The 23,847-nt window shown below is 41.9% G+C and overlaps 1 protein-coding gene across 3 annotated transcripts in view; it reads right to left on the reverse strand.

The window, feature by feature from the left end:
* Positions 1–23,752, reverse strand: part of NUP107 (nucleoporin 107) — a 43,462-nt gene extending 19,710 nt beyond the window's left edge. The window contains exons 1-13 of one of the 3 annotated variants that reach the window (XM_075013272.1): positions 23,702–23,752; positions 21,516–21,601; positions 17,495–17,584; positions 16,985–17,100; positions 14,641–14,776; positions 13,418–13,521; positions 12,546–12,673; positions 11,991–12,039; positions 10,736–10,807; positions 10,099–10,187; positions 9,340–9,418; positions 7,754–7,867; positions 1,269–1,359 (exon numbers count right to left, since the gene is read on the reverse strand). In XM_075013272.1, coding sequence (XP_074869373.1) covers positions 1,269–1,359; positions 7,754–7,867; positions 9,340–9,418; positions 10,099–10,187; positions 10,736–10,807; positions 11,991–12,039; positions 12,546–12,673; positions 13,418–13,521; positions 14,641–14,776; positions 16,985–17,100; positions 17,495–17,584; positions 21,516–21,601; positions 23,702–23,709 — 1,162 coding nt within the window. In that variant the 5' untranslated portion in view covers positions 23,710–23,752. Of the gene's footprint in view, positions 1–1,268; positions 1,360–7,753; positions 7,868–9,339; positions 9,419–10,098; positions 10,188–10,735; positions 10,808–11,990; positions 12,040–12,545; positions 12,674–13,417; positions 13,522–14,640; positions 14,777–16,247; positions 16,388–16,925; positions 17,101–17,494; positions 17,585–21,515; positions 21,602–23,701 lie in introns of those variants that run through there. The other 2 variants (XM_075013283.1, XM_075013292.1) reach the window with 2 other exon arrangements.
* Between the last annotated feature and the right edge of the window lie 95 nt (positions 23,753–23,847).

The raw sequence follows: 23,847 nt of genomic DNA on the forward strand, positions 1-23,847 counted from the left end.
ACTCATCTTGGAACGTGGCTATACAAGGGGGAAGACTCTGGAGTAGGAAAAATGCACTATATAGGGGCTGTACACTGGCAGGGCCATGGAGGACAAACAAGGAGTTATACAAGAGGATCCAGATACAGGACTTGGGCACTTTGGCTCTGATTCAGCAATACACCTAAAACATATGCTTAATGTTTTTACTGGACTGGGGCCAGACAAGGCTTGATTCTGCAAGCTATTGAGCACACAGAAAAGAACGCAGTGAATTTAAAGCTTAAGTGTGGCTCAAAGCATCCCCTTTCCTCCATTCCCCTCTGTTGTACACCACGCTCGTTATACCAGAGAGGGGAAATTTCACAGTCATTAAGGTTTGAAGCTTTAAAGAAAGGAAGCACGGAGAGTGTATTAATAAAGTAATTTTTAGTGTATTAGCAGCATTCAGTTGGAACACTCAGCTTTAACCATTTTTCAAGAAATGTTACTGTTAAATATTCATACTGTGTCAGCTATAAAGAGACATTTCCTGTCTACTATACACTTATGGAAGTGTTTTCGAAATATAAAAGGGCACGTTTCCTTTAGATCAAAGTAGACAATTTTTGCAGAGGGGCCACTCCAGAAATTTTGGTACTGGCTCCGGGCTGGCTCTGGGCCCCTGGAAGGGGCGGGGCTGGGGGCTAGAGAGAGAGACAAAGAGTGTTAGTATAAGAGAGAGAAACACTGTGTGTGACAGAGAGCCTTTGTGACACAGGTTGAGCGTGGGTGCAGTGTATATGGGTGACAGTGACTGTGTGTATGTGGCACAGACTGGATGTGTGAGAGCGTGACAGTGAGTGAAAGCTGCTGATGGGTAAATTTCTGAGAAGCCACCCTCTGCCTTTTTAAGGGAAACTGGTCCTGTTCTGTTGTCTCCCCCGACCCATTGTGCACTCCTGAGTGAGTCACTTACTGTCCTTGCTGCATCGCCACTGTGTGTGTGTGTCTCTCTCTGCGAGATCCCTGCTCTGCAGAGGTGAGGTGCAGGGGAACACCCCTACGCCAGCACTACCCCCTCCCCCCTCTGCATAGCCAGCAGGAGAATCCTAGGAGAAGCTCAGTTGCAGACAGAGCAAGGTGGTGGAAGGGGCGTCTGAAAACATGCTGCTATCCTTAATGTATGTGATATGCTAATCAGGTAGGTGTGCTGGAGAAAAATGCTTGGCAGGCCGGGTACGGCCCCCAAGGCTGATTTTGCCCACCCCGTGTTAGATAGATACAGACATCAAGAAAATCCTGGATACCTCCATTTACGTTCGGATCATGATACAGTTTCCATCCTTCAAGTGTTGCAGCTCTCCAGGCCTGACCGCATCGTTTACACAGGCGCTGTGCCTATAAAATAACAGCCATTCTGAGCAACAGGACAAAGCTCACATGTCCTTCCACAGCCAAGACAGATGTTAGAACACGGTTAATTGACAAAAATGTTTCTTTGCACAAACACACACACAGACACACTTGTGTTTTGAGACTAGACTAAACTCAAACTAAAACAGTCTTACAAATTCCAGTTTTCATTAGTTTTATTTTCAAGTGAATGCATGAACTTTTCAGTTGCCATTTTCAACAGTGCACGAGAAGTATCATAACACAACCACCCACCTTCTTCATCAAGATCTTTGCAGACTGTCTTACACCCTTCCTATCTAGCTAGTTTTAGATCAAGTCTGTTACAGTTTATGAATGTACGCCTCTTGATGCAAAGGCCTAAAACCCATCTTTTGGGGTGAAATACTTCAAGGTGTTTGAGGGAATTCATGCAACATTCTATGTCTTGGGAGTATGCTGGTAACCCCCATATTCCTCATCTGAATATAAACTATGCATCTAAAGTTTGTCACGTGAAGCACTGAAGAAAGATTATCATCTGCTAAAAGCAATTTCTCTATCCACATGAGTTTCATTTATGTGTATATTTATGTTGTGTGGTTTTCACTAATATATGCTGTGGGTTTGGGAGGTGCCCAGATACTCACTCTGCAGAGAAAATCTCAAGGGAGGTAACCAGCACCCCAGGAGGTGCTGTTGAACAAATATCACCAGCCACTGTCCCACAAAAGAGCTGCAATGCAATGACTCACCTCCACGAGATCACCTCAGGGGATTTGCTCAACTTTGCCTGGAGACTTAGCAATACTCCCAGCCATGCTTGGGCTTGCATTTTCCAAGCACGGGGACTAAGGGTACAAAATCAAACACAAGGGCCCATGCTTTGTCTTTTTTCTTCGTCCACTTACTTTGCTTGCCACCAGCACACTGACACAACTGAAGGTTCCCACTAAAGGGGACTGGCCCAGATTTCAAGAGTGAAAAGCATGTACTGTGGAATGCAATATCCAGGGTCATGAGAAGAAACTGCTTGATCTAGTAGTTGCTGCCCAGTCTAAGATGGGTGAGAGTTTAAAATGCATGTTTTTTTTTCTTTTCTTTTGGTAACTACTCTTTTTGCCTATCGCTTCATCTCTCAAAATCTGTCTTTTATAGTTGCACTCCCAGCTGGGAATGCGGTCTCCCCATGTGATCATTCTGATTGATAACAGCACCTGCAGGGGTCACTGCTGATCACTTAGCAAGGCACAGAGAGAGCGAGCCCAGGCTGGTGAGAGTTCTGCTGTCCCTGGCTGCATGGGGGGAGGAGAATCCGATCACAATCATATACCCAGCTCTCACATACTTTGGAAAATCCCATCCTTTGTGCTGACAATATGTATCAGATTACATACTGCCAAGAAGAGTCTTACTCAAGAAGTCTGCTTTCATTTTCCCTAGTTATATGAATATACAGGAGTAAAAGTGATAGGGAGAAAAAACTATGCCTGTGAGGAGACTAAGCAAGCTCACACTGCTGAGCGCTTTCTCACACACCCAATTACTTCCTTATCTAACGGAGGTATCAATTTCATGAGTGACAGGAGTGTCAGAATAGGGAGGCCAACTGTGTTAAGTGGCGATGCTTTTGTTAGTCTTCTCAAGCTGCAGAGTCTGCAGTACCTTGTCACTTTTGGGAATGATGATGAAGAGGGAAGAACTGAAAAACCTGATAGCTGGGTGGCACAGTGGGATAGTGCTTTCATCTCTAACAAGCAACTGGATTCCTTTGTTCCTAAGGTTGTAAGATCTTTGTAACAGGAACTCCTTTCTTCCTATTATACACTAGTGCAGTGCTTAGCATTCTTCCTCAGCCCACCAGGGAGACCTTCAGATGCCACCAGAATACAAATATTTAATGAATAATGAAAACCACTGGCATAATGGGGAGCTTCTACCCAGGGAAGACCCAGGATTAGGTCTGCCAGGGTGCTGCTGAATTGACAGCACAACACAATTTACCACAGGCTGATCTCACAGTGCTGTAATTCCCCTCAAATTGGTGGGCAATGGAGTTAGATGACAAATTATGGAAGGTATCAAGAAAAAGCAAAGCTACATTTAGCAAGAGATTAATGGAAGAGAAGAGAAATCTCTTTTACGCTGGTCAAAAGCACACATTTCTAATATTTTATTAATGATTTCTTCAGAGATTTCACTTCTGAAGTCCCTGGAAAGCCATAAATGCAACAGAAAAAGGAGAAAACAGGCAGTGAAGTTGAAGCATCTTTCTCCTAGTAAACAGGAAATTTGCGTGCTGTTTTCATAGTTCCAAATCAGAGTCAACATTAGAAAGGAAGCCATTCTTACTTTTTACTGCAGCCATGTAAAATCACCATTGAAGGACTGTATTAGCAAGGAGGAAAGCATGCTTGCAATTCAGTACTCTGCAGAAACCTAAGAATGATCAATTATGCTATTTTCCAAACATGTACAGTTCAAATACAGAAAAAGGGGTGCACATGGTAATTCAATCTACACACATTGAATATGAAGTGTGGTAGGGAAAGCTGAAAGGAAGCTGTCCTGCAGATGAGCTCTCTCTCACCAAGGACAACCACCTAGTTTTGTATGTGGAACAATCGGACAGTGTATCAAGTGGGGAAGTCAGCACAGACTGCAGCAGAGGTGAAACAGTACAAGTTGCAGTTTTGGGGTTGTGCGAGACAAGATGGACACAGTCAGGGCAGCTACGCCTTCAACAGGTAAAACCCTCATCCATTCTGGACATTAAAAAAAGGGTACACCACACACAAAGGCGTGGGCTTTATGCTATCAAGAGAGGCACCTGGTGCTTTAACGGATTGGACACCAGTATCATCATGCATCATCGCAAACAGATTCTATACCAAAGTGCGGAAAGTACTGATTGGTGCTTAGAATTGCACCAACCAACGAAGCAGCTGAGAAACGTAAAACAGACTTCTATGAGAAACTACAAAATGATGTGAACCAGAAAGCAAATAAGCATATCTTGACTTTGATGGGCGACTTCAATGTGAAAAGCGAAAGCATAAATACAGGCAGAGAATGGACCATGGGAAAAGAAGGCCTAGGCAATGAATGCATGAAATTAAATGAATGAATAAAAATGGAGAACAGTTGAGTGACTTTTGTTCCTTTTGGTTATAGCTGGTAGTATTTTTCCTACACAAAAGGATCCTTAAGGTCCCTTGGGTTTCACCGGACCACCAGTCAGAAAACAAGATTTGATCAAATCTGTATAGTTCTTTCAGAAGATCAACACAGGACACCCACACTAGAAGAGGAGGAGATGTAGGTTCAGACCACCATTTGGTCATGATAAAACTCAAGTCCAAGCTCAAGAGGTATGCCACAAAAGCAACGAAGCTGGGATTGAGATTCAACATGGAGCAGCTGAAGAATAGAGAGACAAGAGCCCGTTCCCAACTGCAGCTGTCCAACAGATATGCACTTCTGACAAACCTTATCCCAAAAGATGCTACCGTGGAACAAAATTTTGGAACGCACCAAAACAGCCTGGAAACAGACCTGTGATAAAACATTAGGAAAGAGTACAAGGTGTCACAAAGAATGGATTACAGCAGAAACTCTAAGAAAAGAGAAGGAATAAAGGACAGAAAAGCAGAAGTCAACAATAATAAAACAAGAACAGCCAAGGAGAAAGCTCAGAGACTGAATTCAGAAGCCAACAGAGAAGTTAAAAAGGCTGTTAAAATGGATAAGAAGAACTTTGTTGAAAACCCTGCACAACAAGCCAAACAAGGTGCCGGACAGAGAAACCTGAAAAAGCTGTATGACATCACATGGAAGCCAGCAGGGTCATGGCGTACAGTAGATCAGCCAGGACAGGATAAGGAGTGGCATGTTTTAAACCCAAGTGAGGAGCTCAGTAGATGGAAGGAACGCTTTGAAAAGCTAGCGAACCATGGTACCCCACATAGAACCTCCAGAATTACCACCTAAAAATAAATATACCTCTGTAAATTAACAGCAGCAGACCTAACAAAAGAAGAAATCAGAAAAGCCAATGCCCATCTGAAAAGCAGAAAAGCACCTGGTCCAGACAACATCTCCACAGACGCAATCAAGGCAGGTAGCAAGACATCAGTCAACATTACGTACAATCTATTTTGGGACACAGAGGAGATCCCACAAGATGGGAAACATGGCTACCTTACCAAGCTTCCAAAGACAGGCAACCTGAAGGAATGCAAGAACTGGAGGGGCATCACATTACTGTCTGTTCCAGGGGAAGCGTTCAATAGGATTCTCTTGGAGAGAATGAAGACAGAAATTGATTGACAGCTCAGGGAAGAACAGGCCAGCTTCCGAAGCAAGACATCTTATACTAACCAAAAATAGCAACTTTGAGTGATCATGGAACCGTTGCTTGAGTGAAACTCCCCACTGTAGATAACCTTCAGAGACTTGGAAGAAGCCTTGACAGTGTTGACACAGACACTTTGTGGAAATTGCTGCAATATTGTGGTATCTGATCCAAAATTATTAACCTGATCCTTAACATGCCAAGTTGTTCACAGTGGTGTTTTGACAGAATCATTCAGTAGACTCTCAGGAGCACGACAAAGGTGCCAACTGCCATCTTTCTTGTTCTTGATCACAATGGATTGGATTACGAATAGGACAGCAGGTGGTCATCAACAGGGTATTCAGAGGACACTTCTCTAACAGCTAGGGAATATTGATTTCGCTGATATTGCCCTCCTTTCACACCAACATGAATGAATGGAAGAAAAGGTCACAACACTAGACCAAACTGTCTCAATGGCTGGACTGAGCATTAACATGGGAAAGATCAAGACAATGAAGATCAACCAGTCTAACAGCACCACCACCACTCCGGGAGGGGATGAGCTGGAAGATATGGAACAGTTCACCTATTTGGGGAGTGCTGTGGGCACAGACAGAAGAACAGACAAGGATATCAATGCCAGGATAGGGAAAGCAACAGCTGCAATCAAGACTTTGTCCCATATGGAGTTCACAAATAATATCTGCGAAAACAAAACTGCGGCTCTTCAACACAAATGTGAAGCGTGCTCTTGTATAGATGCGAGACTTGGCATACTAGAAAGTCTCCAAATCACAAGCTATAGGCATTCATAAACAGATGCCTGAGGTACATCCCTCGCATCAAATGGCAAGACTTTGTCACAAATTGTAAGCTTTGGAACAGAGGAGGACAAGAGAAGAACGCAGGGATGGTTAGGTAACACTCTCAGAAAACCATCATCCAGCATAGTACATCAAGCTCTCAAATTAAATCCGCAACGGAAATGCAAAAGCCGAGGACCTTGGACAACATGGAGCAGATCTACTGAGACTGAAGTACAACTGGGGTACTCCTGGAGTCAGCTAAAAGTTTTCTCCTGAGACAGAGCGAAGTGGAGGAGACTTGTAGATGACCTATGCTCCACTCAGAGTACAAGGGCTTAAGTCAGGTCATAATAATTCAACAGTTATGTAAGGCCAATTTACAAGCTCTTTCAGATGTGTTAATGGTATCACACAACACTGAGCTGTCAGTACTAAGCCATTTTAGTACCAAACAGTGCTGCCAGGGATGATGTGCATGTGCACAAGGGGTACATGTCCCCCTCCCCACCCCCAACACAATGGTTGGGAGGGAAAGAAGCAAGAGCCTCCTGGAGGCCCAGGGGACAAGCACTGGGAGGAAGGGAAGGGGGAAACCTGGCACCCGCAGCAGACGTCAGGGAGGGGAGCAAGGGGAGCGACAGCTCTAGGTGAATCTGTTCCCCCTGGCTCCTGGCAACACTGGTCAGGGGAAGGGGTGGAACCACTCCCTCACTCACTGGTGGTGGGAAGCAGAGAGGTGTGGGGCATGTTGTTCCAATTCCCTCTGCCAGTGAAATGCCAAGGAGGGAGGAGAGCAGACTCCTGCTGGTCCCCAAGGCTGTGTCACTCAGGGGTGGAGGAGGGGCATGGAGGGGTTATCCTTCCCCAAGCTTGGGGTGGCATGGGGAAGAGTCGTTGGGGGCGGGAGGGAGGAGGAGGAAGCTGGTCATACGGCTGATGTCTCCTCCCCCGTGTCCATCCTCAGTAGTCACTCAAGACCTACTAAAGTGCTGGCCTGACAGTGATAAGTCTACTTTATACACCATCAAGTCCGCTCTCAACCCAAAATTGCACTGCTTTAACTAAAGGTGCAATTTTAAAATTCATGTAGTTAATTATGCGCAACGGTGTTTGTAGCCACTTGTATCCCCTGAAGCCTGGTTTACAGCAGTTTAGTTAACATGATATCAGAAAGCCATTTTCAACCACCACCTGTACTGATTAAACTAAACCACTTTTTAAATTATATGAACAAGTCCTAAAAAAAAAATACTACCTCATCTGTCATCCCAGCTCTGATAAGAGTGAAAAGGTACTTGAGTAACCTTGCATCATCTTCTCGATCCAAATCGTCAAGTGGCAATTTCTGTCTTATGGGGGCATCTGGGTCCTACAAGGCAAAAAAGATGATGAACCCTCCATCCCATTTCCCCATGTTGACACACAGTGACTAGTTTGCATAGCAGCTGGCTTTATCTTCCCCCTCTTCACTGATCCTGACCTTTCACCACTTCCCCTTATAAGCTGCCTCTCCAGATACCAGACCTTCTCCTTTTCTCCCTTTACCTTGCAGTTCTTCTAGAAGGCCATTTACAACTGTTAGAGTGAATTCCTCTCAGTCTCATGGATCCACTCCAGCCTATTTTTAGAGCCCTGCGTGGACACAAAATTCGTATTTGCATCTGTAGCTACCAAAAGAGGCCAAGAACATCCCTATTAACATCCACAGATGTAGCTACACATGAATTTGCAGGGTTCTGTTGATCTTCTGCTATCTTCAAAACACTGAAGTTGCTCCTACTGCCCTCATCACTTCTTCCTGACCAATTCTCAAAACCTACTCTCATCCTTCTTGTCTCTTCCTCTACATTTGATATCCCTAATCACTCCTTCCCGAACAGTCCTTCCTGAGTTTTTCCATATATAAGAAATAATAATGGGAAGCAACCAAAGAGGATGCAAGCATCCAGAGCTCAAACCAGGACCAGATTTCACTGTTGAAAGTGCTGCACAAAAAGTGTACACTACAGATCTGACAAACCATGCTGCACATCCAATTTAAACAAACATTTTTAGGCCTACACTACACAGACTACAGTTAAATTTGACATGGTGTTCTTTCATATTCCCCACTCTTCTCTTCTCTTCCAACCAGGTCAGCCTTGATTCACCATTTATTACCTTGTTCCACAACATCTCTCCTTTCCATTTGGCATCCCTGCCTCAAATCTGTTAATCAAGCTAGCCTCCTTTGTCTCACAAATTATGCTTGTAAGGTTTTGGGAAATGAGGTTAAATAAAGGGGCAAAGGTAACTAACAAATTAAAAAGGGATGTTAAGACTGGACTTGGAAAGGCACTTGCACAACCTGATGGTTTGCGTAATCATGTTATTTTACTGCCACTTGTCTTTAATTCAGCCTGCCCTCCTTTACCCTTATTATGACTTTTCACTGGAGTGGCAAGTTAAATCAAGAGTGGCTCTTCTGGATAGGAACAGCCTTTGTTTTGAAGCAACTAACATTCTGGGGGTACTTAAAAGAAGTGCCAATAAAGCCACCAACCTCAATGAATAGCTAAGAAGTACTTCAGCTGAAAAAAGAGAAAGGTGGCAAGAAAAACAAAATCCATAGTGGGCTAACATCAGCTGCCCAGAACAATAAAGACAGTGTACATAATTCCCCAGCCATTCAGGGCAGCTATCACAAAAGCAGGTGGTTTTCATTTTTCAGACAGCATTCCTGAACTTTTGGGGAAGCTATGATGAGTAGCAATAAATAAATACATACATACATACAAAGTTACAACAAAAATCTAATTTACACCTGCCACGAAGCCAAACCTCACTTTAAATTACACTTACTAGTTCAGTTACTAGGGGACGAGTACTTCCAATGTATGTGTTAAACTGTCGCTGCTTCAAAATATGTAGAGTGTTCTCCCTAAAAGCAAGGGGAAATGTTTTTTTTCAAGAGACTTTGAAGATATCAAGCATATTTTCAAAACGGCACATCAAAACAAAGTACTCTGATTCTTCATGACTGGTTCTCTGTGAGGCCTATCAGCTAGAATACTGTTGTGCTAATATAATTGAACTAAAAACATAGAAGCAGACCACCTAACTAATACATGGTCAAATTCACCCAGATCAGGGGTTGGCAACCTGTGGCTCCAGAGCTGTAAGTTGCTCTTTAAGGGCTCCCCTGTGGGTCCCTATCCTGCTGCTCCTGAAACAGCAAAACTAATTTTAATTTGTTTAACGGCTGTCTATAACCTAGCTACTAACAATTCAATTCTTGTCACATTTATTGCTCACAAAAATAAGTACAAGTGAAGTGTATGATTTGCCTTCTAGGTTAAATTAAAACAAACAACTTCAATTACACCACTTTTGTTTTCCCTAAAAGTGCACTGAATTTCCTTTTTTTGGGGAAGCCACAGTATCGACGACTGACCAAAATAAATTCTTGGTTTTTAAAAAACCTCTAACAACGCAAGGAAAAATTAAAGGTTTTGCCAGTTTTTTAAAAACTAACAGCAAGTTGTTAAAACCTGTAGGAAGCATGCAGTGTACATAACAGAAAACTTCTGCATGACTTCTAATGATGAATCAATAACTCACCAATACACAGATTTTGCATAGAACTCAATGTTGTCAGAGAAATCTCCAATTTCATCCTTGGCAATGCTCTCTAACCAATCCACCACCAGCTGGAACATAAAATTGAGCTTGTTTAAAAAAAAAAAAAAAATAGCACGCCTGTTACAAATAGACTCTAAACCTACCAGCCCAGTCAGTCTATGCATTCTCTGCGTATGCTAAGATGAATATATACCTCCAAATCACAACACCCTCACCTCCTGAGTAATCAAGCATGTTTGATTGCCTGTTCAATCCCCACTTTTGTTAGCCACTCTTATTAGAGCACTGATGAGTAGCATTTATTTTGTTCCATGTGTTGGCTAGTTAACGATAGCTCTCAAGAGTCAAACTTCTGTCCCTTTCAAATTAATCTCAAGAATGTTTCTGGCTTCCATTGATGCAGAAAGTAGGAAAGACTGCCTTCAGAAATGGAACTGCAGATATTATCTTTAAGGAGGTTGTAAAACCAAAGTTACCTTAATTTTAGAGCAATATACAGTGCTAGAAGCAGTGTAATTTTCTACATAGCTTTTGTTAAAGTTTAACAGAATATAATGAATATTTAAAGCTTGTTAAATTATCTAGTCCCATACCTCTTCCAATATTTAAATCATACCTGGCTTTGCCGAACCAGCGAGTCTTTCTGAAACAAGATGCTTATAGCTGTCTTTTCACTAGCATTTAGAACCTTTTAAAGAAAAGAAAAAGCATTAATTTTTTTTTAATAAAAGAAGTGTCAGTATAAACCGGCACAAAAGAAGAATTCAGGGAAGACAAATTAATACCATATCCACTGACCTTTACTAGCTTTACAGTGGCAGCTTAGGAAAAATACCTCATTATATCAAGAGAAAACAGATATACTTTTACATACTGTAAAATAAAATCATGTATAAACATCAGATTGCAGAATTAGTCCACATGTGACATCATACAAATAAAACATTGATAGCAGATACTGGTATACTTTGGATCCCAGTCAGATTATTCAAGTATTTATTTTAGATTTATATAAAACAAACGGCACAAACTCAAGGTTTTGTGCGCCCTAGTGAAAAGTTACAAAATGAAAAACTGGTCAGCACAACACAATATTTCCCCTTTTACTGCATAGATCTAAACTCACATTAAATCCTCACCAAAAGTAGAAGAAAGAGGCTTTTGCTAAAACATACAGGATTTTTTTATTTTTTTTGTGGGGCAGGAGAAAGAGGGCACAACAGTAGATAATGTCTGGCAGAGGTAAACTTATAAATATTGATAGGCCTCTCCTCCTTAACTAAACTGGCATTCAACTTTGCCATAAAATATCTTCACCTGTCTGTAGTTACACATTTTACAAAAGTTACTCCTCTTAATCATTAACCATTCTTAATATACTGAATCAGCAACGGCTGCAAACACTGCTTTGTAGTAATAAGCAAAGAGAGAGACAGGCACTCTGCCTTTACAAGAAAAAACATGATACTAAATATTTCAAGGACTCCTAGATCATTCAAACTACTTGAAAATGAAATAAAATTCTCAAATCTTGACTGGCCCGTAGGAATACCATTATGTGCCCCCTGGATCTTATAAGAAGTGGACAAATCACTTAAAACAAACTTTATATGGAGTGATTAGAGAGATACAATTTATGTCTTATTAATAAATGAATATTTAATCTGATTAATTTTTCATAATTTATGCAGTTAAGATAAATAAACCTATCTTAGACAAAAATCAAATCCATTTAATTTTTGTTTACATTCATTTTTACATTGAAATTCTAAATGGTTCAATATTTGGATTGCAAACAAACAATGAAGACCTAGATTTACAAGTTGTCCCTTAAACAAAAATCAAAGGGCTCACTATAGCATGAGGCTTACCGGAATTTCAAACATTGTTTCATCTTCCAGTGCAGACTGTATTTGATCTCTAGAGACAAAAAGTACTAAGTGTTACTGCTGGTTAATACAAAAGAAGTTAAAGTTGTGTGTCTCCCACTCTAGGTCTACAAATAAAAATCAAATGAAGTCATTAGCTGATCTGTTTAGTATTTACATTTAGCATTAATGCAATGACAATTCAATCTCTTATGCACATTTATGCAGCATGTAGACACCAAGCCAGGGTTTCCCAAACTTTTGGCACCCAGTTTTTTTCAGTACTTTTTCCTGCGGCCCAAAAATATAAATGCATCAAAAAATGAAAAATTAATCAATTTTCACTGTTTATCATTAATTCACAATAATAATAGTGATAATCTGTATATTTTTTAAGAACCAATATTTTTCCCCCCCGCAAAGACCGGTACTAGGCTGCAAACCACACTTTGGGACATGCTGCACTAAGCAATCCTGTTTAACTATTTTTCCATGCAGAATATAAATCTGATCACATATACGTCCAAGTGTTTAACTCTTTGCAAGAAGAAAAATTACCTGTAAAGTGAGGACAGTAATCTCCAGGTTACCATCTCTTGTTTGAGAAGCCACAAAACACTTGCTGTCTTTGAAAACTTCTGTTGTCCAGGAGTTGCTCGGTAAACTATTTTTCCCAGTATAGTCACCTGATGTAAACAGTTACATATAGCACATTATACATTTTCAAGAACAAGGAGTCCTGCTGCACCTTATAGACTAAACAGATATTTTGGAGCATAAGCTTTCACGAGCAAAGACCTGCTTTGTCAGCTCTGATGAAGCAGGTCTTTGCTCGTGAAAGCTTATGCTCTAAAATATCTGTTTAGTCTATAAGCTGCCACAGGACTCCTCCTTGTTTTTGAAGATACAGACTAACTCGGCTACCCCTCCGAAACATTTTCAAGTCTTTCAAGTAGGGGTGAGGAACCTTTTTTCGATCAGGGCCACTGACCCACAAAAAAAATCCGTTGGGCGTCAATACATGTGATGACAAAACCCAAAAACCACCCTCACTAACCTGGCATTGCTTTAAGATCTCTCACATCTTTGGTTGGAGCAGAAACACTAATGCTATGGGCTATGCTGGAGAGCTTGCGGCTGCACTGCCACAGCACTACTAGTGCAGGTGCTCTAAACCAATAAGAGAGCTCTCCCATCAAATTCATTACTCCGGCATTAGCTATATCAGCTGACGAAGCTCTCCCAGCAACACAGAGCTGCCTGTGCTGCATCATGGAAAATGCTCACTTCCTTCTAACTCTAACATCCTACAGGCCTCAAAATCTGACTAGCAGAAAGGTCAACTAAGCCAGAGAGGAAAATATCCCTAGTTTCAGCAACACAACTCTTCTGAAAGGAAATACAACTTGAAATTCTTTACAACAATTTACCTGGTTATTACAAGTATTTTCATACTCTTCCACGAGTTCAAAAACAGTAGTTGAAGTGTGCTTCAAAAACGAATGCAGAAAATCTGAGTACATACTCATAGTAGCTGCAACACAATAAAGAAGAGGCACGATAGCATGCTATACTTTGTGGAAAAACTGAAAACAAAGAAATTCTGACAACAGAAATGAAAGTTCAATATTTTCAAGGACTATACAAAGGTCTATGTTTTCAATAAAATCTCTCTTGCAGATCTTTCTTGGTGCAATGATAATAGGAATAAAATGCTGACACAAACTATTTGTACTAGGTATGTTAAATCCCATTTAATTGGTTAACTGGATAAATGCTAGGTTTACCCATTTCACCAATTAAAGGGGGTTCCGCTGGGGAGGCTGCTCCAGCCCAGCGGGGTTGGAGCAGCACTCCTGCTACAGACAGGGGCTGCTCTGGCAGGGCTGGAGCACACCTGCTCATGGTCCGCTGGCGACTGGAGCTGCTCCAGAACATCACTGCCCACGGTGTTGCCATGGGTGCCAGGTGCTCCAGCACAGCTGGAGTAGTCCCAGTCTACAGCAGGTGGGTGGCTCTCCAGTCTGGCTTAGCTGGAGTGGCCTCTCTAACCATCACTCCCCTTCCCAAATGCCCTGTCTCTTCCCCAACCCCACCACAGACAGGGCTACCAGCCCATGGAGGGGGAGGCAGGCCGTTTCAGTCCTTACCAGCTAACCAGTTACACTTTCACTTCTCTAATGTGTACCCTGCAGAATATCATTCAAATTTACTTCCGAAACTAAAACTGAATTACAAGAAAGGCAGATTCTTAAGATCTGTAACACTGAGTCACAGCAATTTTATACCACATATTTTGCAATAGATGTGGTTATATGAGAGTTTTAAAAGATACACCAACACCACTCCATAAAATGCAGCTATTTTACACTTTACATTTTTAGAAGTGACAGAATAGTTGTGACTCGATATTCTACAGAACTCTTTTCTCTCAATAGTGATTAACAGATTTCCTGAAGGCAACTCCAGTCACTAGAAAGCTCATGAAATATCTTCTCCAGCCAGAGATTAGAAGGATTGGGGGTGGGAGGGAAAGCAGGCAAGGATATTCTGGAGAAGTATTATAGTAAAGTAGAACATCCATCTAACAATTGCACAAAATAAAAACAGGTTAATTTTATTTTGTAGTGAAAGGTCAAAGTTGTCATCTCACCAGCTTCTCCAGGATCATCCTCACGCAACAGAACAGCGCTCATGGTGACATCCTCGGTCACATTGGACAGGTCTAAGTTTGTGAACATTCCTGTATGCCGAGGTGTGACTGCAGGTGTCCAGTTACTGTCATCCAACTAAAAACACAAAACACCACAAGGAAACTAAGCAACTGTACCATGTCAAGATTTTTGAAGCTTCTCATTCTATAAGTGTCTCTTATGAGAGAAGTAGAGCAGCTCTAAAAATTGAAAGTGACTCAGCTTTTAGATAGAACAGCTTTGCATTTAAAAACAAGTTCCAACTCTAGATGTACCTGAACGCCCTAACATGATTTTCTAAGTTAATGCAAAGGATGCAAAATTTCAGTCTTAAAACAAATAACTTCCTCCCTACCTATGCCTTACGTTAAGCTGTAACTTGGTCTGAAGTTTTAAGTTTTCCAAAGGGCATGAAAAGTGGCAGAATCATTTTAACCTACACACAAGTTAAGACAGCTGTTGGGGGTGGGGTGGGGTGGAAATCAGCAAAGCCAGAAAGTGACATAAAACAGAGACTGAATTAAAAACTGTTCATTAAGAATTTTCAAGGCTTCTGGGGAGATAAGATTAAGTGTATGTTTTAGGAACAGACCAACAAAATGAGAGGAAGTGTAAAAACTATGGGTGTCTATCACTGTTAACTTGCATAATTTACTCAGACATTAATCCTGTTTAACCACAATTTTAATTAAAATGTTAAGCAATAGAATACCAATTGAAATGTACCGATTTCTGGATTTTCTTCTATATTTTCAAATAGAGTGAGTTTATTTACAATACAGAATACAAAGGGTACACTGCTCATTTGTTAAAAATATTTGAACTGTAAAAATGATAAACAAAAGAATTTTTCAACTCACTTCATACTGTAGAGCCAAATCTTTATCTGAAGGTCTAACTTTTTGTGACTTTCCTGATAAAGAGAAACAGCACTACAGTACTTTGGTGAATTGAAAAATAATAGTTTTTTTTGTTTTTGTTTTTACAGTGGAAACATTGGAATTGAAGTCAAAAATATAGGAAAATGTAGACTATATCCAAAACCATTTAAATGAATGGTATTCTATTATTGTTTAACAGCACAATTAACTGGGATTAATGTTTTTTTAATCACTTGAAAGTTCTAGTAGAGACATGAACAGGAGAAAATAAATCTGATGGACATGGCTAGTACTCCTTTTCGTTATTTCCTTGGGGGGGGGGGGGGGGGGAACATGTGGTAACTTACCCAGATAAGCACAGCAGCAAGCCATTTGACAGCGACCAAGACTGGTGCTTTCACCACAATGACAAAGTCTAACAATCATTACCATGGCTACCATCACCCACACTAAATGCTAGGTCCCAGTGATTTGGACTCTGAAGGACATTCACACTGAACCAACAAGGAGAGGAAATCTGACACCATCCTCTTCCTAGCAGTATGTTAAGGAACTCCTGAAATGTGAACATAGGTCTTTGCTATTCTCCAATCGGTTTTTCAAATTCCATGCCCATATCATTCCTCCCACTTCTATCTTTGACTTCTTGCTTCCTAGCAAAATGAGGAGGGAGAAATGACACCTACTAGTTTTAAGTTTGAAGGACAGCCTAAATAACTCAGAAGGCTTCTCATATGATGACTGTACATGGGGAGCTCATGCTTTGAAGAGTCAGTTCCATTTGGGCATTCTGAAAATTTCCCCACTATGGTCAATCCCTCTGTTCCTTTAAAAAATAGCTTAGTTGTAAATATGAAAGAAACATTTTTGGTAAGAGAAGTTCACATATCCAAAACATTTAAAGCTTTTTTGTTTAAAAAAATAAACTTTATAAATGTGCATTTCATTAAATTCTAGTTATCATCCTAATGCAATTTGATACAAATCATGAGTAAAAAGATATTAGTAAATTAAAAATACACCATTTTCTAACCTTCAAAATGTACAATAGGTAACTGAAAACATTAAGCAAAATAATTGTGTAATAAATGCATACATTATGGAGGTATTTTGCTCCTAGGTAGCAGAAAGATGTGCCAACTCCAGCCTAAAATTATAGTTAAAGCTATTAAAATTTTATTTATTATATCAATCATTTTAAGAATCTACCTCTCTTTAGAAAGTAAGAGCAATACAAATGGAAAAGTTGAGTAAACTCAACATTTTAAATTGAGGCTTTGCACTTGGCTATTTAAGTGGTCTTGGTTAAAAGCAAACCTCTCTGCTTATTTCAAAATGTATGTGAACACAGTAAGCAATTCTACCTTTTTATAAGATTCATATGAGCGAAGAGGGAGAACAACATGCCCTATAATCTTCATACCATAGACAGATTGCCAAAGAATCCAGGGGTATGTGTAAATAGAGGAGATTTCCCTCCTGTTCCCAGGATGGTAGACATATCTAGCTGCTTCGTGGAACCTCGTGTTTGTGGAGTAACTGAAAATCAAAACAATATTTTTTTAAGAAGAAAGTTTAAGGCTATGGAGTCACGTTGCCAAAAATCAGTAACTGTGATTGTAAACGTAATCACAAAATCCTACATTTAGTTAAATAAGAAAAGAGCTGAACGCTCTCTTACAATTCAGGTGTCATTACCCTAGCTATTATTATTTGGGCTTTGTTTGCATGCCTGCTGCTACACAGAAAAATACATTGTCTCAGCCCTAGCAAACTTTAAGACAGCTACAGAATAGAAGTCTGAGGCAAATTAGAATAGTGAAAAACAGAAATACAGAAACCAAAACCTTTAGTACTTGTTCAATCACAACCTGAAACTAGCTGTATATGGAAGTGGAGACCGGTGGGGGGGGGGGGGGGCGAGAAAACTTACAAGACTGGCACAGCAATGATCCTGGAGTTCGGGGAACCATCTGGCTTCTTGGCATTCCATTACCAAGACTGTCATCCAGGGATGCAAGAACTGGTGGATATGTTAAGAAAAAAAAAATGCCCTAAACTCCATCCCAGGTCCACTACAAACTATTATGCATGGTTTAATATAAATCTCTGATAACAGCATGATTTAAAAATCCTTCATACACTGAATGTACACTTGGTCCACTAAATTTACCAAGGCTAAGAGATAGCTCCTGCTAGGGAAGCTTGAAATATTCACCTGAGACTTAGTAGTTAAAGGACTAAGATTAAACCTACTAACTTGAGACAGATCCTGTAGATGAGCGTTTACATTGAAGGAGAACCACAGTGAGGGGGTCTAGGACTGCAGCATGCAATACGTTCACTACTTACCACATCTGGTGAATAGGACACTGTGTTGTGGTGAATGCATGCAAACCTAAGGCATAAGAAATAATTCTTTGAATTTGTCACATGTCCTCGAGACGATTAGCTCAGGCAAGACAACTTGCCAGTGAGCAGCGAACTCCTGCAGGCACTGATGCCGCCCGCAGTAAAAGGGAGCACTGAAGGACATGGCAAGGATGAAGGTTTGATATCATGCCCTCTAACATCTGCATGCTACTGGCAGGGAACAGCTGGAGCCATACCACTCCCAGCTGTGCCAGGGGGTGGTTGTTACAGGCTATGCAGGGTTCAAAGCCTTTCTGTAATTCGGCTTTGTTTGCTGCAATGAGTCCTGTTGTCATAACTGCGTCTGTGATTGTTACATCATCTCACTGTTTCATGCAAATTCAAAGGCCAGAAAGTATTTATTTTTCTAATATGATTTAATAAATGACGTATAATACGTGGCAAATATGGAAAGATGACAACCACAAGCATGGCTGTCGTGTGATAACATTTGCATGGACGTTATCGTCCCCATTGACTGGGATTGAGCCTGATCCTGTTTATTAAGGACTGAATTGATGGAGGTGGGGGGGGGGGAATCGCAACATTAAGGAAACCTAAAGTATTTATCATTGCCTATTAGCATACATTGTAAACGGTTCACTGTGACTGTTAACTCCCCTGAGAATTTGAATTGTTCCATGCGCTCATCCATATTCATGAGTCGGGGTATTCAGATTTGCACAGGGGCAATCTGATTGGGTGAGCCTGGATACCTTCCAGAACTTTCCATCAGTGTGGACCTAGTTGAGGACTTTACTTGTATGGTAACGATCTCATGAATTATTCATGAAGACCTTCTATAAGAGAACAGCCCGCACAGGGCTCTGGGGCCATTCCATAGCTCACTGTCCACTCCACTGCTCAGAGCGCACTAGCTGAAATCACTGTGGACCTGAAGGGAAGCGGCTGGCGAAACCCATTAGGATAATGGCTAGCGCAGTCATGGGGCTTTGCCCAAAGTCCTGAAGACCTTGGTGGCAGAAATCGGCGCCTGAAGACACACCTGGTGCAAGACTGTCACCTTCCCTTGATTTACAAGACGACTTTCCAGAGGCGCAAGACTGTTGCCCAGCTGCGCACTGCTGTGGCAGCAGCAACTCCTGCGATGGTCCCTGCAGCATTCGACTACAGAACCTGAAGTGACTTCCAGCAGGCAGCTCCTGTCCCCTGGCTAGTACCTCTGGAGGTACTGCACCCTAGCCAGTGTGTATGGCAGCAGAGCCCCAGCTGTCTAGAGCACAGGGACCGAGACCACAGCAAAAGAACTGTGGCCCAGTTGCCTGTTATATCCTTCCTGTTTAAACTGCACGTACTGTTTAATGACTTTAACCTTTCACTTTATAAATTCAGTTTAGTTTCCTTACCTATAGATTGACAAGAAATGACCTTATTTTTCTAAGTAGTTAATGTTAAGTTAGTATAATAGTCAGCATCGTAACTTTAGTGTTAGCGTTATTGATTGTTATTGTTATGATAGAATCTATTCACAAAATATTTAATTGTGTACCCTATTTACCCTCATACCTGAATTCACTCACCTATCCAATCCCGCTGAAGAGCCTCGAAAACTTTTCAGTAGGTGTCAGGACCACAAAAGGGATGGCCTAGCAAACTGTCCTTGGTAAAGTGGAGAGGCCTAGCAAACCTCTTCCTTACCCGGGAGAATCAAAATAATCTCCCTTCCAGAAATTGATCCCTGTTGCCTCTTTCCTAAAAAGGTTTCCTTAAAGACTATAGTTCTCCTTATCGAAAAGGCACAAAGATGGCTTCATCGGCCTCTATTATTGTGAGTACTTCTTAAAAAAAAAAAAAATAAATAAAATCAAAACTGGTTAATTTAATCCCTGTTTAGTTACTAATCTCAAGTTTTAAAATTTGTGTTTGTCATATCCTCCTTTAGATTTACGGGCTGTCTTTTAAATAAAAGAATTACAGTTGGTTTGCATAACTTCTTCCCCTGTGCTCATTCTCTCCCTCCTGGTGTGGTGGTGTATCTCGAGGTTGAGTAGGGAGTAGAGGGGAGGGACAGAGCCACAAGAGGCAGAATTTCAAGACCGGGAGCAGTATCGGTGTGCCTGGTGAGGATAGGTGGGCTCTGTGTGTGGGTTTTATTGACGCACAGGCATACTTCTCTCCTTACCGTGGGTTCCTGTGCCCACTGGCCCACAGGACAGTGGCAAGCTTTGAATTCTTATTGGACACCACTAGTCTAGGAGAAACCATCTGGGAAGTATGGCAGAAGCAAAGCTGCTGAGACTGAGGAGGGGATTATTTCCCCAGCCTTTGGCTAGAATGTATCCGATTTACCTGAAATTTCACCGCTCACTGAAAGAAAACAAGGCCTATATCCGCTCTCCAATTACCCAAGTCTGCTAGTTTCTTGCGGGTTGGGGCAGAAATCATCTGCTCCTCTAACTTTTCTTCAGTTTTTTTTGTCGTTCTTTCTACTCAATACATAACTCCAGTGTGTGATTTCTTACAGATTTGCCTATCAAATTTCCCTGGTGTTCTTTGGAATTTGGCAAAGGTCAGAATCTTGTTAGCTCTCCCAAGTAGCTATAGAATAAAATTATCACCAACAGCAGACATGCTGTACTCCTTTGCTCTCCGTTTCAGAAAAAAATTACTGCATTCATTCACATGTATAATTATTTTCTCAAGCATAGTAACTATATTTTTGAAAGAAAACTGCTGAATTCTGCAAAAAGTGATATTTCATGCCCATTCACACTCCTGCATAAGCTTTCTCCCTGTCATGGATAAGTGAAGCCCTTATGCAAACACTCTCAAAATAAACAAGATCCTAGAACATACATTTAAGTTTAAAACAAACTGAGAACTCTGTAAGACAAACCAGAAAATTATTCAAAAGCTGTCCTCTGATAAATATACAACTCTGTCAGTTTAGCCCTAAAGAATCACTTGAAAAATTCTCCTACATAGGAAAGGCAGTTTAATATGCTATTGGAAACAATCATATTCATGTTCCAAATCAAACTAACCTTGATTTTCTAGTTTCACTAAGAGTTCTTCAAGGGAAACTTGAGTGAGAGCCAAGACAAATTAAAAATATAAAACAAAACATGGAGTCAAGGTGTTCCAGAAGCCCACATCCCAAGCCACTCAACCAATCTTTGTGCTTATAAAATGACTTTTTAAAAAATATCTCCTTTTCCTGTATGAAACCTGCATGCAAACAATAGGAAAAACTACAAGGAAACAGGAAAACACAAATTGCCATTGAGTGCACAATTAACTGAAAGAGAAGAGAAGAGTTTTCCCTAAACTCTTCCAGAAGTTATTTAAAAAGTTGGTATGAAGTTCTCAGAAATGAGAGTTTTAAAGCGTCATTGTAATTTGTGACTTCATATACGTATAAGATATTTCACAGTACTCTTCAAATGACAAGAATTTAATTTTTGAAAAGCCTTTGTTAAATATACACAACACCAAGAAAAGCTAACTGTGGCATGCAGCAATCACAGTTTTTATACTTCTTTTTAAAACAGCCAGGAAAAAAAATTACAGAAAAAGGATACTAGAAACTCTTTTTTTAGAGCTTTGTTTACGAGTAGGCCTGGTCACCTCTACATCTGGTGTGGATGACATCTCTCCAAATTCATTCCTATAAAATAGGAACATATTTGCTATAGTTAAATATATTCAATTTACACTTCCAAAAGGATGAGACCTGTAGCCAGTAGCTTTATGGAACTAAAAAAAATATTAGTTTTTTTCTTTGTAATTGGATATCTAGAGCCCTGCAAATCCAGAGGTATCTGCAGGTACCCGCATCTGGAAACCTGGATGAAGATACCGGAGACTCACTTTTGCCAACATGAATATGCATACAAATGTTATATCTACACAGGTCTCTACTAATTTAAAAACTTAAAACTGGAATACAACAAAACCTCAATTTAATGGACCCCGATTTAATGACCACTGTCTACCAGCCCTCTCCCCCTCCAAAATAAATGCTAGCAAATGGACCCACCATGGCTGAAGGAGCTGCTGCCACAGCTGGGGCCACCAGGGCCACAGGAGTGAAATTTAATTTCTACGGGAGTGCCCAGTGTTGGTGGGTGATGAGCAGCTTGCGGCAGGCGAGCTCCAAGGCTCAGCTCTAAACAGCACAAAGAGCCCACTGTTGAGCTCTCTCTCTCTCCAAAAACCGCTGCATTCTTCCCAGGTCTCAGACGGTGAGCTCCCTAGTGCAGCTTGCAAGGTGCCTCCAGTCCTTCAGATTCTGATTTGATGGACTTTCTGCATTAACAGACACCTTTCTCCCCATTAGTTCATTAAATCGAGGGTTTACTGTACCAAATGCTTGTACCTATCCAGAAATAGCCTTTATTTTAAGAAGTCTTACAGAACCCTGGATTCTTATAATGGTGTGGAAGCGGCAGTGCTTGAAACCATTAGTCAGAGTACTTTGAGGAAGTTGTGCAAAAAGCCTTCACATGCTATATTTATGCAAAGGATTTTTATCTATTTCTTATGCAAACATGTTATATACAACATTGAGAGAAATTACAGATAAAATACTAAAGAACTTTAGATGTTTTAGACTCTTTCCTCTTCATCTGAAAAGAGAATTTTTCTTAATACCCACAAGTCAAACTGAAACTAAGATCTGACCCACACTACAAAATTATTTGTTGATTATTCACACCTCTGCTCAACATTGTTATTCTAGCCTAAGGACTGGTATAAACAGTACTGTGTCAGCAAGGAATCTTCTCATGACAACACAGATGCTGCTTATTAAGCAGAGGAAGAGTGGCAGCTAGGCAGGAGGAGGAAATCCAATTTTCACCTTAATAAAGCCCAGGCAGCCTGCATGCTAATCACCGGCCCACACTGGAGCCCTCACCCCCAGTCATGAACAGATCAGGCTTACTGGTTATGTTTAACTGATAGGGACTGGAGCAGCCCCCCCCCCCCGGCCTGTCACAGACAGGCAGTTGTTCCAAGGCTACAGGGCTGCCATAGGCAGAGTCACTCCAGCCAGGCTTGAGTAGTCCCCGTCTGTGGCAGCCCCTAGGGCTCGGACAGCAGCGGCTGGGAAGTGGGGAGGGGTACCGGGGCACACTGCTCAGCCAAGCCACCCCACACCTTTCCTCCCACGTTTATTCAAGTGGCTGGTTAAACCTAGACTTTAACTGGTTAACTAAACGGGATTTTGTGTTTCCTAGACCCAACTCTCTGCCCCAGGCCTGAGCCCCCCGAGCCCATGTGCGACAAACCACCTCTGCGTGGTGCCCGCAACACATTCACTCCGCACGCGCGGGGGAAAAAAACAGACGGGAACAACCGCTCCCCTACACCTCCGGGACCCGCCCCAGGGGAGCGTTTACAAGCCAGGCCGGACGTTTCTCATCGCACAGATAAACTCTAGTTCCGCCCGCGGGCTTGGGCTGGCGGCCGCAGGCCTGGATCGGGAGAAGCCCCACGGCCCGAGCGCTGCTGCAGCCCAGAGCGCCCCTGCCCTGTCCGGCCTCATGCTCAGTCCCGCCCCCGAGCTCCCGCGGGCCTGGCGCACCCGCCCCGCCCCGCCCCCGCTGTTTACAGCTCCAGCAGCGCCGCCACCATTCCAGGGAGGGAGGGGGCGGGGCTCTGCAGAGGATGCGGGGCGGGGCAGGCAAGGCGGGGGTTGGGGGCTCCCGGTTAGGGCTTTAGCTCCCTACGGGCCAGGCCGTCCCTCGTCCCGCGCCCCTCTCACCTCTCCATAGCGCGGCCCGGCCGCTTGCCGGAAGCGCATGAGTGCTTCGAACCGGAAATTGTACGAGGCCGCCAGGTCCGCCGGGAAAAGGTCGCGCTTACAGGGCGCAGGCGCAGAGCTGTTCCTTCGCGCGTTGCGTAACCCAC

Source organism: Carettochelys insculpta, chromosome 1 (genome assembly GCF_033958435.1).
Source record: "Carettochelys insculpta isolate YL-2023 chromosome 1, ASM3395843v1, whole genome shotgun sequence".
Taxonomy (NCBI): Eukaryota; Metazoa; Chordata; order Testudines; family Carettochelyidae; genus Carettochelys; species Carettochelys insculpta.